Source organism: Passer montanus, unplaced genomic scaffold (genome assembly GCF_014805655.1).
Source record: "Passer montanus isolate IOZ18808 unplaced genomic scaffold, ASM1480565v1 scaffold14, whole genome shotgun sequence".
Taxonomy (NCBI): domain Eukaryota; kingdom Metazoa; phylum Chordata; class Aves; order Passeriformes; family Passeridae; genus Passer; species Passer montanus.
The window spans coordinates 7,790,840-7,809,973 of record NW_024360941.1 but is presented as its reverse complement, the minus strand read 5'-3'; the positions used below and the strand labels follow the sequence as shown (position 1 = coordinate 7,809,973).

The following is a 19,134-nucleotide window of genomic DNA, read 5'->3' as shown; positions in this document are numbered from 1 at the left end:
TTTCACCTCTGGGGACAAACTAACTGAACGATTTCTCATTCCTCAAAAGAAAGCCCTATCCTGATAAAGGTATCCCTAGAGCAGAAACCTGTCAGCTTTGCAATAAACAAACAAAATTAAAAGTTGAGCCCTGCAAATTCTAAGGTTAAAAAAAAAGTGTAGGTATCTTTGCTCCTTGTCAGAAAGTGTAACTATGCATATCAAAAACTACAAAATATAGTTTTGATTTACATATATTTGCATTTCCTCTATATAAATGTCACTTAGAAATCAGTATTTATCAATATACTATACAGCTACCACACTGATTAAATGCTCCAAAGAAATAATAAAAACTCATAGCTACTATAGTTGTATTTGCAAAATATTAACTGTTATGTAGCTACAAATAAACGAATTAGGTTTTAGATACTTCATGAAAAAATATGATTTAAATTTGCAGTTCAGACTTTCCTTCCTAAAACACAGTGAGAATTAATTTAATGACAAGCCATTTTCTGAAATAAGCACTGTGGAAACATTGTAGTAAGCAGCTTACTGGTAAAACATACATGAACATTGGAAAATGGACAGATGCTTTGCAATAATGAAGTTCTGGGAAAAGCAGCGCTCATTATCTAGTGACAGGAAAGTCCAAGTGTGTATATTTAAATGTTTTGTGCGAAAAAGAAAATCCACTGCAGCAAAAGAATTTAGTAGGATTTTGTTTTTTTCAGCATCTGTAGGAAGAAGTACAACAAATGAAGCCCATTATTAATACGTAGCTGTTTCAGATGGCAAATGAAGAGAGCCACCTACCAAAACCAACACCTATTGTTGGCAGCAATTTGTCAACAGTGATGCTTCTTGGACCTGAACAAATGCAACTAACAGACATACATGGAACTCTCACGCTATTTTTGAAAGCAAAAGCTTTTCCTTCAGCATTTTTGACCCCCAATAAATATGATCTCAAATGTAGTAAGTTTCCACCTCCATAAAACCAAGCCAAAAAAACCAAAAAACCCAAGCAAAAGAACCTCGTATATATAAGACTAACAACTTCTAAAGAAGAAAAAATACCCAAAACATCCACTTTCTTTTTTAACAAGTCATCCCTCCAGTATAACAAGATACCTTTTGAAAGCAGTTGTACTGAAATTTGCATGGTTAATATTGTAACCTTATGAGTGTAAGGATGGGGTAGATCACTGGATTTGGATATCCTCATTGACAGTTTCAGAGTAATTGCATTATGCTAAGGTGTTGAGAAGTAACATTGATGGATTTAGTCTACAACTATTCTATTCTTCCTGCTGAACAAATTGACCTAAAACAGAGCCACACTTACAAGATGAAAGCATCTATCACTTTCTTAACATTTCTCCATCATTCAACTTTGACCTTTAATCCTCATTTACATTTATTTTGATTGCCATAGTAAAGGTATATGGCAAAGGCTATACGTTAATTGATTTCTAGCAAAAGACACAAACCACCACAATATCCTTTTTGTGCTTTTATCAAAAAAAATGGCCAGATTTCAAATTCATAGAAATGAATCCTTAAAATTCATAGTTTTCTGCTAGGTTTCACAGCAGTGCTTTACTTGCCTTTCTTCAGCAAGTGGAATTCTGCTCATTTTTTGCCCCTGGTTCTCTTAACACGAGACTCTAGCAGCAAGAGAAGATGACTGTTTTAAAAAGCCTTAATGAAATCCATTTTATTTCAAGTTCTACTCAACACTGTCCATAGCAGAGGGCAGCTAGCTCTGTGCTCTGATGGGCTGCAGGACAGACCTGAGGAACAGCTGTAATGATCAGAAATGATCACAAACTGCAACAAAGATGCAGTTAGACCTCCACAGCTGAGACACTGGATGTACCATCCAATACTAAAAGCTATGTATTTTCATGAGAATAAACATATAATGCATGCACAATTTGTTCCAAGTCCACAAGTGTGCTTCTTCATATCCTGAGTTTTAGCAGTGATTCCAACACCCTGGCTGCAAAAAAGACTACTTAGAAGCTACAGACGTTGCTTTTTGTTTTAAAAAGAAAATTCTTGAGTCTCCAAAGAAATGAGAAATTGCAATTCAAGATTCTTCCATATTTCCTGAAGAATGCAATCTTACAAAAATTTACTAAAATAAAAAATAAAGCAAGGTTTGCTTTAGAAAGGAAAAATGCTATGTATAAAAAATTACCATAGCCACATACACATTAGGTAAAACTGTCTAAATTATGGTAAAACAAAAGTGAACTGACTACCTACAGAAATATTTAAAACACTACTGAGTAAAATAATATTCTACCCAGACCATAAAAATTTTGGTGGAAAATTCAGTCAAACCTGTATCAATTTAGTAAATTATAGTACTTGCACACATGAACTCCAGTTGTCATCCTCCTCATAAAGACACTGCAAATTACTTGCACACTAGGTGAATGTAGGCTTTATGTGGACAGTAAGTATCATTCAGATAGTTTGAATGGCAGAATAAAGTCCCCAAAGAGCACAATGACTTTCATTGAGGCTTGAAATTATAGAAAATCTATAAAGGCCTGGAAATAAATCCTAAAATCAATACTAAAAAAAGGTTAGTAGATTTAAGATGGATAGATAGGCAGTTCAGCCAGTCGCAGTGAAGTAAGGGTTTGCTCCAAGATGTAACTCAGCGTAGAAAATACTGCAATGTAGCTGATGTCAGTAAAGTAATCAACATTACTTTAAGATCTCCTCTTAATTATGAAATCTTAGCTCAACTGATAAAGGCAAGAATATTACTGTAGAGCTTTAGTGTCATATCATATTCTAATTAAGGAATTAGAAAAGAAAAAAATCACTGGGAAATTGAAAAATGAATACAAATAGTAGGTCTTTCAAAATAATTTTTATAGGAACTTATTTGCTATTTTTAGCCTGTCTCTATCAGGACTAGTTTTTTGCCTTAGTGACATTTTAAACTGGATTAACTTTTAAAATAACATGAGGACTCTGCACTAACAAGACTGATTTAAATGGCAAATGATGATGAAGACAGGTTATTTGACTCTGTTAACTCATTCTACACATATATTATGAAATGGCTTATTTGAATGAGATATATATTAGTATGAACACACACAAAGTTTCAGAAGAAAAACTTGCCATGATACTTTATAATTTTGGGATTGAGGGTAGAAAACTAAATCAGTCTACCTGAAATTAGTATACTGAACTGATTTTTCACTTTGGCTTTGATCACTATAATTTCCATGAAAGTGTTTTCTGTAATCAGCCCTGGCTACATATGTATGCTCATCATTCCCACACTGCTAAGAGGATAAATACTTAAGGATGCTAAGAACACATTATTTGACAAGTATTCCACTGTTTTCATTATACTTTTCCTCACTTTTATCCTTACCTCCATACTTGTGTTTCTTCAGATAACCAAATAGCTCAGTCCAGCAATATTTTTAATGGTTAGTATTTGAGGCACCATTCATTCACTTTGCTCAGAAACCTCACACTACGTCTTCCTCAGCTACAGGACTAATGCAGCCTCCTCATCAGTGGCTGGTTAAGTGATCATTTACAGAACTGGAGGCTTAAATGCTCAAGGTTTGATGCTGTCTTCCACAAATTATTCCAAGAAATCCTGATCAGTCAGCTCAGCTCACCTCTTTGCTTGCACCTCTAGGCATGTGCCATGCCACACCATCAGCATCCAGTGCAGCGTAGCAGTAAACATCTGCACATCCTGTGCCTCATCCTAACTGAACAGAGCCAGGCCTCCAGTCTTCTCCAGAGGGTGAACTGGGGATTGTTCCTAGCTCTACAGACTGCCAGACTAGGCTGGGGAATTTAAACAGCTTGCCCATTTCACAGCCAAGACTGGAATCCAGCAATGTATGAGCATGTTATCTCTCTTGTCCTTTCACCACACAGTCTCATCATATGCAAGTAACTTGCCAGCTCTTCTCTCAAGAGCTGTAAAAGGTAGAGGCCTTCAGAGTTTAGTCCATGCTGCCTGTACTACTGTTCATCTTATGGAATCCCTCACCAATACCTTCCTTATTGACAGGGAATCCATTTTATTGCCGAGTTCCACAGTGACACATTTGACCACAAAAAACAAGGGGAAAAAAACTAGCTCAGCATTATTCCATACAGCAAATAATTTGCTTCTACATGCTGGTGCTGTCATACAGGCAAACAGGGAAGAGGATGCCACTGTGGTCTCTAGGTGAGCTCTTAAAATTTAAAGTGTATAGTTTAAATTTCTGTATTTTTACACAAGGCACTGTTAATTAGTTGATCACTCTCTTGTACTGCTCTGTTTTCCATTCTTTTAAAGTCTTATAAAGTGATTTCCAGGTGGCAGCCAAATCTGCAGCTGCTTTGCCCCCATTTTAACACTATAAGGCATTCATCCTAGACACTCAGAAATGCACAACTCTTCAGGAATAGTTCAGTCAAGTAACTACTCACCTTTTGGTTGTACTTTTCCAAACAAATAAATGTCTGGCACCAAAAGATATTATTTTAAGCTCTTTGGAAAGCAAGGTCATTTATCTCTAGAGGGCACTATCCAAATGCCTGGATCAACAAGCTGGGAGGGAAAAAGGGGATGAAGAAGCAGCAGCATACATCTAGGACTCATGGCAGGAATACTATTCAAGGGGGTGAAGAACCTGACAATTGAAAGTACTACAGGGCTCCTACTCAGCAGAAGCATTTTCTCCATAATCTTAACAGAATACTACAGATTGGCCTTAGTAACGTGCAACAGAAGCTTTCCTAAAGATGCCTCTTTCATTAAATTTAAACACAAGATATTTTAGTGCAGCACACTAGCACTTAATCATGGAACAATGCTGAATAAGAGGTTCAGCACCCACAGTTGAAAAACTGAAAATTTCTTGGCATAAATAATAGATTTCTTCAAGCTTATTTACTGAAGCCTTAAGTCTCAGGATAACTTCTGTGTTACACCTGAAATGTCTTGGTAGATTCTTAGCAAGAAAATAACCACGATAAACAACAGTCATCCTGCCAGTTAAGTAGCACACACCTGCATTCACTTGCTCTGACATTACCATTTGGAGCAATGTGAATTTAATGAAAGAGGCATTATGCATTGCCACTGCAGAAATACTCAGAAATTATTAAATAACACTAGCAATGTGGACTTTGCAAAAAAATATTTTATAACTGGCAACACCTATGTAAAAAAACCCCAAACCGAACAACCAAAAACTGGCATCAAATTATGAATATGCTGATTAGTTAGATACAATGTCATTTTCAAGATTATAATGAATCAAAAGTTATGAACTTTGAATTATGCTTTCAAATATTGCTCTCCTCAATCAGTTTAGTCTCTTTCCATGACATTTCAGAACTTAATATCTGGTATTTCCCTTCAAAGAATATCCCTACATGATTAAATTAGTCCCTCAGAGACTTCTGGATGAGAATTTTACAAACAGAGGCCTGATCTACCAGTCCAAAAGCTGTTTCCACATTGTCAAGTTGTATTTACTACTTTGAAAATCAATCTCTGTCTGAAGAATCTCCTTCCTCTCTCCCTTCTACTAGAAACATAATTAAGTACTAATCATATGTGTGATTCAATTTTGTAATTCATTACTGTTTTGGAAACCCAATTACTTAAAAAAAGGTAGAATTTATTTGAAAATAATTTATATAGTAAAAATTTTAAATACATATAATTGACAAAATAGAACTTTTCACCAGCTGTGTATGAGGCTCCTACAGTTTGGTTTTGGAGTTGGGCGCTTGGATCCAGGAGTTAAAGGCTTATTCATAGAAACAACACACAGACACACTCTTTAACTTACTTTAAAACACTCAATATTGACTTATTTTTTCCTTTGAGATACAGAATTCTTCTGCAGGGTTGAAACAAGAATCAAAACCAAGTTTCTGCACAAAACAATTTTAGAGTTGGCTTCAAAGCTGCAGGGAGACTTTCAGAAGGTTAAGAAAATAGCAGGAGGTTCCTCTATTTCTGAAATATTAACCTGCCTAAGGAAGAAAAAAAAACTGTCCCAGAAACACCATGAAGCTATCTGCAGGAGGCACCTTTAAAATACAACCTGAAAGGATGACTATTCATAAAAAGAGTAGTGAGAAGAAGTTATAATTACACTTCTTTCTTATTCACTGCTAAGAATCCTAAGACTGTTAGGATTTCATTTTGTAGGTTTAACCTACTCTACTAGGCACAAATAATAGCATTTTTTTATTAAAGGAATAAGACAAGTTCTGTTTGCTTCCCTGATAACTTTATATTTGGGGGGAAAAAAAGTCCTCATCACCTGAGCTTAAAAAAAGATGCAGAACTTCCAAATCATCCCCCTTTACAGCTTCCCAGTTAACAGAAAGATGCAGAAACACTGCCTCTGTAGAAGGCAAAATGAAAGAATATAGGCTTCTAAAATAATGAGAAAGAGAGCCGTGCTGGCATCATTCCAGCCATTTGACAGCAAAAGCTGATTCATAAAGCAGCAATTTGCTTGACCCTGGAGACATATCAGCAATGTTTTATACAGGCTAAGGGATACCACCAGCAATGCAGTGCTCAGTTACCAGGCTCTGTGCCTTCCAAACACATCAACAGCCTTGAAAATTGCCTTGAGAGATAATAACATATGAGAAGTTAAGTGTCTCACAGACATGCCTTTGCTGGATTTAGGAAATAAGGTAGCAGCCTACTACTGCAGTTTCTGGATCAAAAAAGTAGCCCACCTCTAATTTTCTCCTCTTATAGGAAATACCAGAGAAAGTTAAAGCAAAACAGAAATATATTTTCAACCTTCCCCCAATGGCTTTGTCAGCTCTCGCTCTCTTAACTAAGCTGCTTTTCCAGATCTGACCTTTTCTTTGCCTTTATTAAAAGAAACTACAGCATCCACTGGGCCCCCAGGTACTGACACGACCTCTATAAGCTACCAGAACAAAACATTTCCCAGTGAAATTTACATAGTAATTGTCCTAGCATGTCAAAGTATTCAATTTACAGCAACAAGCTTCAGTCACACCATGTTTCTGTTCCAATCTAGTCTTGTCAGCTGAGCCTGATTAAGTAGTGATAACTAGTAATTTCTCCTGCTATTTGACAAGGCTGTAAAATTAGCTTGGGTGTGAGTTGATGGCAGGGAAAGTAATCTTTATTTTCACAGTGACTCACAGCTGGGAAGCAAGCAGGCATTACAGGGTATGGGCCTCAATAAATGTCAAAACACTTTACTAGAACAAATAAACCTCCTCCAAAACATAAGTAGGATTTTCATGAAAAAGAAGAAAAATAAATTGCACAGTAGAAATTGTTCATGAAATTGCTATTAAATGCACTATCAACAAGTCTTGGGAACTAAGGAGGCAAAGTTCTGTGCTCTATGTAGACTTCCCTCAGCATGGAATTCATCAGCATTTACGGAGCTGAATTAGGTGCTTGTTACTTTATGTCAAACCACCTCATTTTGGCCTGTCATGTACAGTTTCTTCAGTAGCACTCTCTGTCTCTGAAGAAATCAAAGTCTGAGTTTGCCTTGCTTTGTCCTTCAAACTGAAAAGTTCCTCTTACCAAGGGAAGAGCCTAAGAGTCAGAGAAACTATATTGACATAAAAAATGTTTATGATACAGTGACTTATAAAATCCTCATCACTTAAGGAAAGATGCTATACATTTTAAAAAATCATTAATATATTTTAAGAAACTTATCTACTCACCATATGTATTAAATCTTGGAGGCTTGGGAAATAATACATGTAGTCATTTTATACTATCTCAAAATTCCTCATTAGCCAGTGCACATAAGAAGGCATCCTAGTACTCTAATTATATTTTAGCTTAAACCTTGCACTTTATTACCTAAAAATTCAAAAATAACATCAGAGCAATTTATTTAATACATACACAAGCAAACACCCTCAAAACACTTTGTTATTTATCTAATCTTGTCTTAAAAAAAATCTAGTTAAAATTCATTCATTCAACCCCAGCATACTTATCTGATTATCTCTCACAAGTAAGGCAGACCTCGATAAAAAGACCATCAATAAAAACCCTCTATTTTGAGTCTAAGGTCATTTTCATGGCTGAAGAAGAAACAGGATTAGAATTCAGGTTTTTTCACTTCAAAGTGCATTTTAAAGCACACTACTTCAGGAAAAAAACAACCTGTGACATTCAATTACCCTTTATATTTCCATTCCAGAAATCCTAGTTATCTTACTACCACTTGCCCTTATATTCCAAAGGCACTCCATAGGTTTCTAGGAACCCTCTAAAAGCTCAGTCACTCCTCCCAGTTTTGCATCAGTCCTCAGGTACTTCTCTCAATTGCTGTGATCATTCAAAGGCCATTGAGAGGAGCCTCAAACAGACATCAGTTCCCTCAGCATTCATCCCTCAGGCCCATGGACTTACCATGTCCGGTTTATTTAAGCATAAAATACTTAATTTTCAAAGACAGACTTTCTGTGATCTACCTACATCACTTCACATCCCTTTTCACTGCAATATGTGGTCAGGCTTACACCTCTCAACACGACCACCTGTACACAAAAGAAGAGATAATGGGCAAGGCAGTACTAGGTCTGACCAGTGTTTGGAATACTGAAATCACAGCTGGTTAACAAGGGAACAAATGCTGTGAAAAAGCTGCTGGGCCTCATGGACCACGTGTGCCAACAAGCTCAGTAAATTCCCATGCCTACTACCACATCCTGTGGCCAGCACAGCCTTCAGAAAACTGGAGGTCAAGAAGCTTACTCACAATCAAATCAGGCAAAACAGAAGTTGTTTTTCCGTTCCAGCACTGCTGCACATCTGCTGTCCTTATTACATGAAGTGCAACAGCTAATTGTGTTGCCATTGAGAATGTACTGGCAAGAATGTACAACCCTACTGAGGCAAGGTGTACTGAGGCTCTTCATAAAACTACTATATTAACAACATATATCATCACTATCATCTATGAACTTCAAAACCCCAGAATATCCCACATTCCACAGAAATCTTAGCAAAGCTGGATGTACTTTCCAATTTTACTATTGTATTATTTGACAGTTAAAAGTTTAAGCTTTAACCACTGCCAAATGCTAATAGACTTGGCTATCCCAGATGTACAGAACTGGCTAGAGGGTAAATATTCTTCAGAATTCCTGTCCCTATTAAGTTTAGATTTCACAGTTATGTTCACTGCAGCTTGGTATTTTCTCAGCAGTGTGGGAGGATTTACTGGAGTCTAAGTAACATGCAAGGCATCTAAATACACAAGAACTACTTCTCTCCATGTGTATAAACAGATTATTTCTTTTATCAAATAATTTTCAGTAAACAGAAATATTCCCATCAGGCTTGGTCTCTCCTCACTGGCCTATTTAACACTGCAGCCTATTTCTCAATAAAAGGAGAGAAGAGGAATCATCAATCTTCAGCCATATTTTTGCTGTTGCTGCCCTAAAAAAAAAGACACACAAGCACCCAGAAAGCACTTGGGAATTATTCCAGGTTATTTGTTCCTATCAATACATATCCTGCAGAGAAAGTGACAGCAGGCATGGCAGAGACAGAAAGCCATAGGTTTCCTTGGGTATAAAATATTCCTGATCCTGTTTTGAGGAGCTGCACTTCAAATGGGATGCCCTGAAGCAATTGCAGAGAACAATCTGGTCGGGCTTGGAAATGGGGACACTGCCTACTGTGTTTTGGACCACAACATTTCACTTTCACTGCATTATTCAGCAACTACACAAAAAAGTTTGAAAAGCAGAGCAACCATCTCTAGCTTTTCCACTACCCACTGAAAGCACACCTTGAGTTTAAACAGGTTTCTCTGAGGCCAGATAAATTAAACTAATACGAGTAATCAGCAATATGAAGCAATGCAATGTATATATGTGTCTGAAGACATTTCTGATTCCTCAAAATGAATGAGAACTAGAAAAAGCCTTCTACTGTCTTTGTTTCTTCCACCACATGATCAAAAATTCAACAGAAGATCAACAGAAATAACCAATTACTCCCATAAGACTTATTAAATATTTGTAAGTTCAGCATACTTAAATGGTTAGTCTAATTTTTTTTTCTTTTTTTTTTGTAAGGCAGGCCAACCCAAGCCTGTCTTTAAGATGACAGACTGCAGAGGGAATTAACTAGGATTTATCTTGGAGCACTGGATGAAAGACAAACTCTTAAATTTTAGTTTACATAATACATAGGGTAGATTGCGACAAATGCACTGTATTTATAAAAAGAAAGTAACTAAATACAATTAAATAATGATTTTTTTTAGGGGATTCAGATATGTGCTACTGCCTGCCTATATATCTAACTATATCAGTTTCTCACGTGTTTAGTAATACTAGAACTCTCTGCAAAGTGTACTAAAACATAGATTAAGAGCAACTCCAACTCTGTTAACTCTGCAACTACTCTAAAGAAACACAAAAATAGAGCCAATCAAAAAAAACATACTGCCTGGAGAAATCCCATTACATATTCATTTTAGCCTCTTTTAAAAATACAATGGAGAGCAACCACATTGCATTCAAATGTTTTGAGAGAGAACCATTCAGGCACTCTCAGCTTCTGCTACTGAAAAGGAGAGTTTCAGTTATGCAGAACTCATGGAATGAAATTTGGTTTTGTTATTAGAAAAAAATAAAACCTCATTACTGTTCAGGACACAGAAGATGTAACCAGCCCTCAGCTAAACACTCTCATTTCTTTGATTATGAAAATGCATTTCTTCTGAGGGTTGTGAAAAATTTAATGCCTAAGAAAAATGAGCATAGTTCAGACTTCTAAAAAGGAATATTGCTGGGAGTGACAGTGAAGGGCCAGAACTTCACACATCAACAGCAAGACCAACAGAAAGGGACTGGAAACACTGACTCCAGCGCATACAGGCTAAAAACCAGACATTACAAGAATCAGGTTGGACAATTTTAGTGTACAAGAAGAATGTTAAGAATTTAATTACCCAATGAATCTATGCCCAGGAAAACCTTAAAAGGACAAGATTTTTTGTGACAGATTACTCAGGTAAGCTGGAGAGTATTTGCACATCTGATCTAAGACTACCCAAGACATAAAATCATAGAATAGCTTGAGCTGGAAGGGATTCACAAGGATCATCACAGCCCTGCAAAGGACAACTCCAAGAATTACACCACTTGTCTTAGAGCATTTTCCAAACACTTCTTGAACTCTGTCAGGCTTGGTGCTGTGACCACTTATGTGGGGAGCCTGAACCAGTGCCTGATCACCCTCTGAGTAAAAAAACACCTTTGATCTAATATGCAACCTAAACCTCACCTGAAAAGCTTTGTGCCCTTTCTTAGGCTCCTGCCACTGGTAACCACAGAAGAGATCAGCACCTGCCCTTTTTCTTTCCCTCCCGAGGCAGACTGCAATGAGATCCCCACTCTGCCTCCCCCAGGCTGAACAGACCAAGTGACATCAGCCACAGCTCATACAGCTTCACCTGTACATCCTTCACCTTCATGATACTCCTCTGGATGCTCTCCAGTAGCTTTTTTATCCCTCTTACATTGTGGTACTGTACACAGGACTCAAAGTGAGGCTGCACAGAGCAGGATCCACAGAGCAATCCCCTCCCTTGCCTTGCTTGCAATGCTGCGCTTGACATGCTGCAGGATATGGTTATCAGCAATTAATCTACAAATTTTAGATAAAAGGAGACCTGCTGTTGAAATTAAGATATACAAACCAAAATATTTTAAATCATAAAGCTTGAAAATGTATTAGTATCAAGGACTAACTTGAATTCCTTGAGTCAATAATGAAAAGCTTAAAAAAATTTATTGTCTAGTAGAAAAAGACTTAGGAGCTTGAAACAGGATAGGTCACAAAATTTATATTCACTGTTCAGACTAGATGATTGCAGTCCTTCCCCCAAGTCTCATTAAAATCACGTTTAGAGCACTATTCAAAATTCAAGTCAGATTCAGTTTTGTTTGTTTGAACAAAGCTGGTATGAATAGCAGAATATTTGATAATGTCGAGAAGATAAGAATTAATTTCAACTGGTACATTCAGCATTAGAATAAGTAGCATTTCTCTTTCTACAATAGAAAATAATACTGCCATTTTTTTTCCCTAGCATTAGCAGGTTTGTTGCATTCTAGACTACACAACGTGGCACAAAGCAGGTGAAAACAGAAGTGAATGAAAACACTCTTCTTGTGGGTTTTGAAATATTTCTTATATTGGTATAGAATTTCCAACCCCTAAATATTAATTTCATTGCTTTCTCTCAATGCTACCCAAAACTCAAGGTTACCTTTCACTTTGGGTCACCAGAACTCTTATTTTCATTAAATCAGTCACAAAACCAAATAAATTGATGTGATAAGCCTCTTTCAGATTGTTATTTAGAATTAGGGGGGAAAAAAAGAAGTTGTTTTGTTTGATTGTTTCTTTGTTTAAACTTAAAGACATAGGTGACTGTGGGCAGAGAACAGAAAATTAGCTAACGTAGCTTGGCACCCATTGTGCCAAGGCTTTCACACAAGAGTGGAATAGAAACAAGACGTCAAAGACCACTCAGAATATTCTTTGAGCACTGCTATGAGAGACAGAAAAAAAACATGGGAGATATTAGAAGGATGCAATAAAACATATTAAAGATGCAGAAAAGGTCAAGTCAGCCTTAGAATAGAAGTTAAATGTTTCATTTCATTACATGGCTGTTTTGCAGTACACACATTTTGCTGTCTTAAAAAGGAAAAAAGAATCAATCATAACATCTCGCTGCAGTGTTATAAATATCACAGGAAAAAACAAGAGTATTATTAAACGCATCTGAAAACAGGAATTTCTGATAGCTCAATCATGTAAGCATTTGTTTAGTTCTATCCATTCCCCTGCAGAAGGTGTTATTTGCAAGTCCTAAGCCCAAATTCCAAAGAAACCCAAAAAAAGAAAGTTTATTTGGATTAAAAAGAACAATTTTTTTCTGCTGTCTTTGCATACTTCCCAGAAAATCAAACACTTGTAAGTGGTTCTTCAAATTTCTTTGGTTTGACTTTGGAATATAATATTTTTGAAGTTATTTTGGAAGAATGTAGAAACTATTTCAGCTGCTGTTTTGATTTAAGTTTTTATTCAAATTACAGGGTTTACCACTCAGTTTTGTTGCATTTGAAGGCTAATTTTGTGGATTTTCTCTACTAATGGCCATAAAACTATTCTATTTGGTTCAATAAAACATATCACAGACAGTATTTTCAGGAAATACATCTTCAGTGGAAGATAACCATTTTTCCTGTACAAATGGAATACACTAAATAGAGACAGAGGATCAAAACTCAAAATTTTTAATACTAGCATATCCCATAAATTTGCATAAGATGACAGCTAAAGGCCTCAAAGCACTTAGAAGCTCCACAAAGCCAAACCCTTTAAAATGTTCAAAAGCTGGCCCAAACTAGACCTGCCTGCTATACCACACCTGATTTATCTGCTATAATGTTACTGAAGAGCACCCTTTTCTCAAGACAGAAATTACATAATTTTCCAATAGTTTGTCTGAAAGCAACTCTATTAGTGCCACGGCTTAGCCCCCAACTTTAGCATGGATGACAAGCAAATTCATAAAGAAAATTAACTCTACCCCAATCATAACCAGTACAATGACATGTGAACTACTTCAAATTTCACACACACTTCTGAAGAGAGGAGATATTTCCGAAAGTGAAGTGCAGTTTGAGACTGGACATATTTAACACACAGCAGCCAAGAGATGTGCTTGTTTCTAACAGTAGGTCAGAAAGTATTGTCAGACTTCTGTATCTCTTGGAAATTCGAGAAATACACTTGCTTCAAGGCATAGCCATCAAAAGTATTGAGCCCAGCTTTGTCACCTTAATTGATGCACTAGTTACTAGGCAATTATAGCACAAGAACATTTTTTCTCTTTACCTTTAGAGAGTAAGTGATACAGTGAATTAACTAATGGGCTACTTGTATTGTGTATGTTTAACACAAGGAAGGTTAGGAGGCCATGACTCCAGTCAGTTCAGTCAGGACACTACTAAAACACCCACCACACGAGATTTCACTGAAGGCCACAGGAACCTGGCTGAATCAGAACATGGAACCAAAGCAGGCACCTAAGGATACAAGCTTCCCAAATGAGACACTGAGGTGCAAGTCAGAAAAAAAATTGTGCTGGGGAAAAGAGGGCAGAGACAGCCTGGTGTGGCACTGACTCCTTCCTACCATGTCACTTCTGACAACACATCGCTTCGGGGGACATGCATGGAAATGCCAGGGACTGTGAGGACAGCAGCAGGTGAGAAAGAAGTTACCAAAAGACCAATTTACAAAAGTGCAAAGGGATGACAGCTTCCTTTTGTGTCTAGTACTTATCCTCTGCAGTTTTACTAACAGAGAAGGTTACTTGATAAACACATTTATTATACCAACATTGTAATCTACCACAGGTTCAATGCTATATAGCTGTACATTTTAACTCAAACTTCTTGGAAGCACTCATTATATAATTTCAGCTAATTTGTCAAAGCAGAAAGCAAAGAATGTATACAAAACATACAGCTTGTTATAAAAATATATTTCTTTTTCCTTAATCCTATGCAAACAACCCTAATATATTGTTTACAAAAGAGAGAAACAGTTTTTTTTTCTCAAAACAATGCAACAATTACATTAGGCAATCAACAATTAGAAACATCTCTAAAAAAGGTTAATTCCTCTGCTGTGAATTTCTTTTTTTTAAACTCTTACTATGCAAATATTTATATACTATTAATTCTTTGAAAAAGACAGTTGCACATTTGACATAAAAATGTGTTAGTTGCCATGATGTTTCTCTTCTCGCTGCAATGAGAACTTCTGTCAAGCTCTAAAGTGCAGCTCTGTTTTCTGACAACATTTCACATCAAAATAAGTGGAATGATATCTTAACATGAATCTTTGTATAACAGAGAGAATTGTATCTGCAGGGAAATACAAACATAGTCATGGAGACAGTTTTGTCTCACCTTTCTGCCATACAGTAGTTGCATAACATCCAATTAAAAGAGAAGGAAAATATCAGGTAAGGAGACAAATCAAATCAGCCCCCTCTTCAGAGTTCAGATTCAGAATGACTCTAGAGAACAAGAGCCTGGAGTCTACAATGGCAATAGTGCCCCTCTTCCTGTCTCAGATAGGAAGTTCTACTTTTCACATAAAGGAGCCAAAATTAACATGAAAAGCAAGCCAGGTTTGCTGGATGATGATTTTAACCCAGTGGTTATTTTCCAGAATAACCTTAATCCCATTTTTCTGTGTTATATTAATGCTTTGGGGAACAATACCATCATCCAGTGCCCCCAAATTCTGCCTGCTCATCATGCATATTCTGTTTTTACACAATTCTACACAGCATAAATCAACTGATGTATCAGCACTCAGCAGCTATTGCATTGCTTTAAATTTTTATGTAACAAAACAGAAGAAACACTCTGCAATCACAGGCAAAAACTACATACAAGTTGTCATTCTGCTCCCCAGCCCAAAGATCTGCAGCTATTAACCAAATGAGAACAGGAGAAGTTTTGTGAATGCTTTTAAGCCCAACTCACTACACAGGAATTTAATAAAAATCATTCTATAATGAAAAAAGACCTTTTAAATTCTTGATGTGTAACTAATCAGATAAGAAGTCACTTTAAAAGATAGAGCAAATGATTTAGCAACAGTGGTAGATTTTCCACTTCCTATAAAATAAAATGATTAGTTTTTGTTGACAGTCTATTTTTTACCTTCCTGGAAAACAACTAATTTAGATAAATGCAAAGATAAAATCTTAAAAATTAAATAGTCCAGGAAAGAGTTCACATACTTAGGGTGTCGGATGTCTGGCAGGGATCGTTCCAGTGCTATGTTGTTGCTAACAAATATGTTGAAGCCATTTTCCCTATAAGCAGAATCATCATGGTCTTCCTCTGTAAGAGGGTACGGTTTCCCATGTTCACCTTTCCCTATAACAAAACAAAACAATTATTTATGTCAAACTGACAGTAAAAAATGTAGTTCAAAGACAAAAAGAAGTTACACTGAACCTCAGTTACTACACTGTGCCTGGAACACCTCAAAGGAATCTCTTGCAATGTCTTTAGCAATACTCCTGTTATTTTCAATACAAAACCAGAAAGTAGGTACAAACAAAATCACCCAATTCATCTAACTTTCCTCTATCCAGACACACAATCAGGTTAAAGCCATTTTACATAGAAAAATTTCAATTGCAAATTAAGCTAAGACCTTTATTTTCCATAGCAAAATTAGGAACAAATGGATCAATTCCAGCAATATGCCTTTCAGTCACTACGAGAAACCTGGTTATTGAGTTTACTTTATCTTAGAGCACACCTAACACCCACTCATGTTTTCAGAATGCAATTTCAGCACTGAAGTTTAAGGTGTCCAACCTTCCAGAAGAAAAAATAAGGAAACCAGATGTTTTGCTCTAGGCTCCTTGAACACCCTTGCACTCCTAGGGACAAGACAGATGTACTCAGTGTTTCTAACGTCACAGCACTGTGGAGCTGATTTCAGAAATGGCTCACTTTGTGCTATCCCAAAGAAATTATCTGCTTGTTCCCTAGTACAGCACAGACTTTTTAGTCCAGTTTTTTATTCCCAAGTTAGTTCTCATCATCAGTCATTAACTTGCTTAGTACTTACCCCAGGCTATTATACCTCTACCTCTTCCAGTAAGAGAGCAGAGAACAAAAAAAAGCACTTCAAAGAAAATCAAAAAATAAAAGCCTTCAATTCTTCTCAACTAGTTTTATTCTTCCCATTCTTGCAGAGGATGTACTCTTCAGAGTTTCAAAACCCTTCAAGCCTACACAGGTTCTCAAGAACATATGCTTTACTTTACATTTTATTGATCAGTTTATAACCTCTCTGTCCTTCTACCACCAGGCTTCCTCTGAAGAAAGTACCTCCTTTTACCTGGGCTCTTAGAGAAATTAATCACCTGGACTCAATAAGTGATCAAGGGCATGTGATTCTCAGCTGATCAGGAGCAGCTACAGGAGTGGATGAAAAGGAAAGGAACCAGAGGCTGAGAGAACCATCCAGTGGTATTCCTAAAGCCCGCAAGGCTCTGTAAGTGCCCTATTTTGCACTGCACAAGCACAAGACATTAAAAACACAGAATATGCAATTAAAGGTACTGTACTAACGCAATTTTAGACTTTTTTCAGCTAAAATAGTAATTTTTTAATTTCAAAATTTGTACATATATTTACAATTTCATTTAAATTCTTAATGAAAACAGGAACCTTGGAAGGAAAAAATAGAGAGCTCAGAAGATGAGGATTAAAAAAAATTCAGCACAACTTCTGGGTGACCATTAGGCTTGAAGGATTCCCTTCATAGAGAAAAGTGCCATGCATGAACCTACTCAGCATTAAAATACATCATAAACACAGAAAACTCTCCTGTCACTGATTCACCTCCCTACATATCTGACAGTAATTTCCATCACTGCACACTCGTTTGGAGGTGGACCCATATGCCAGGATAAAAAGGGGAAACTCCACAATGCAAGAAGAGTAAAATGCTGATAAAAATGACCCTGATTAAGTACGATTTTAAGTATAATTACTGGGCACAGAAGACTACTTTAAATCTATTGACAGACAGATGTAAGCCCTCTTATACTGTCTCTTCTGTCTGAAAGCAAAACAGCAATACAGAAAGTTCAACAAGGCTATAAAAGTGCTGTAGGAACTGAGAGTAAAAAAAAACCAATGGCGAATTTCTTTGTCTCTCTACATCTAAAAGGGGACTCATCCAAATGTGATGGATAAAACCAACCCAGCACTAACACTGGGCCCAAAAATCCTATCAGAATGCTCCACTGCATGGGAAGCCTCAGAGCAATGTTTAATTCATACAGAGCCGTCTTACCTTTGTGATTACAGAATTATTAGTCTGATTTTTAATTTCAGTAATCAACGTAAGGAAGCATGAAAATATGCTAGGTTTTCCTCTCAAGGCACTATGATGATTTTAGAGTTAACATCTCTACAATGCTTAGTACTGTGTTATTTTAAGGGTTCTAATACACCATCTTAAAATTATTCTCCATAGGTATTCACATAAAAAGAAAAAATAGAGTAAGATATTGAAGGCATCAAGATAAAGTAATGGCATATTGAAAGCATCGAGATAAAGTAATAGCTTGGCCAAGTATTACAGACTCTATAAGGCTTTTTTAGCCCCGCTCAGGGATGTTACAGTCTCCTAGGAAACCATACAGTGTATACCTAGCCCTAAAAATTTTCAGTTCTATGCTTGGCAACTTGTGATAACTGATAGTTCAAGGACACCTCAGTTAGGCATCTTCTGCTTATATATAATGCAGATACAGCAGGAGGAGAATAAGCGCTCTGGTTCAACAGATGGTTCAAAGGGAAGATGATTATGGTGAAAGAAGAAAATAAAAAAACCATTGTGTATACTCAGTACAAAAATCTAATTGCAGAATAATGGCTCTGGATCAACCACATTGGTATAGTTGTCAGATACTGTAATTATAAATAGAACAGGGATACTGTTCTATACTGCAAAATAGATCAACTGTAAATCAGTTTGAAAATGCAACAGGAGTGCTGCACTACTTCTATATGCAATAGATAGGGGACCTTGCTTAAAACTATAAACAACAAATCAAGTGGCAACAGGTTCTCATTTCAGGGTCTTTTGGGTTTTCTTTTGGGGTTTTGTTTTTATAAATCAGATGAACCTAATTTATAATTCAGCAGGCATGGTAAAAAAGATTGGCTTTGCCATATAAGTTTAAGAAGTTAAGTAACTGCTTGACATCTTAACGCAGGAAACCAAGTGGATAAAGAACATAAGCCATTCAGTGTCTGTGGGGAAGAGCTGTGTAGAAACTGAATTATTTACTGTTTCTACTCACTGCTATTAGTTTACTCAGGCATGACTACACAGCCATACCGATTCAACACTATAATTCACAGAAGTATTTAAGCACAGACTTTAATTCAAGCATTCAAGCATCCTTTAACCCTAAACCAGTAGTGGGGAATAAGAATTCTCCATGTGCTAAATGCTTTAGTACA

General features: G+C 36.6%; 1 protein-coding gene across 1 annotated transcript in view; it reads right to left on the bottom strand.

Annotated features, from left to right (window-relative positions):
* The window catches only part of GALNTL6 (polypeptide N-acetylgalactosaminyltransferase like 6), a 430,883-nt gene that overhangs the window by 233,916 nt on the left and 177,833 nt on the right, over positions 1-19,134 (bottom strand). The window contains exon 3 of the mRNA XM_039700070.1: positions 15,876-16,014. Coding sequence (XP_039556004.1) covers positions 15,876-16,014 — 139 coding nt within the window. The remainder of the gene's footprint in view (positions 1-15,875; positions 16,015-19,134) is intronic.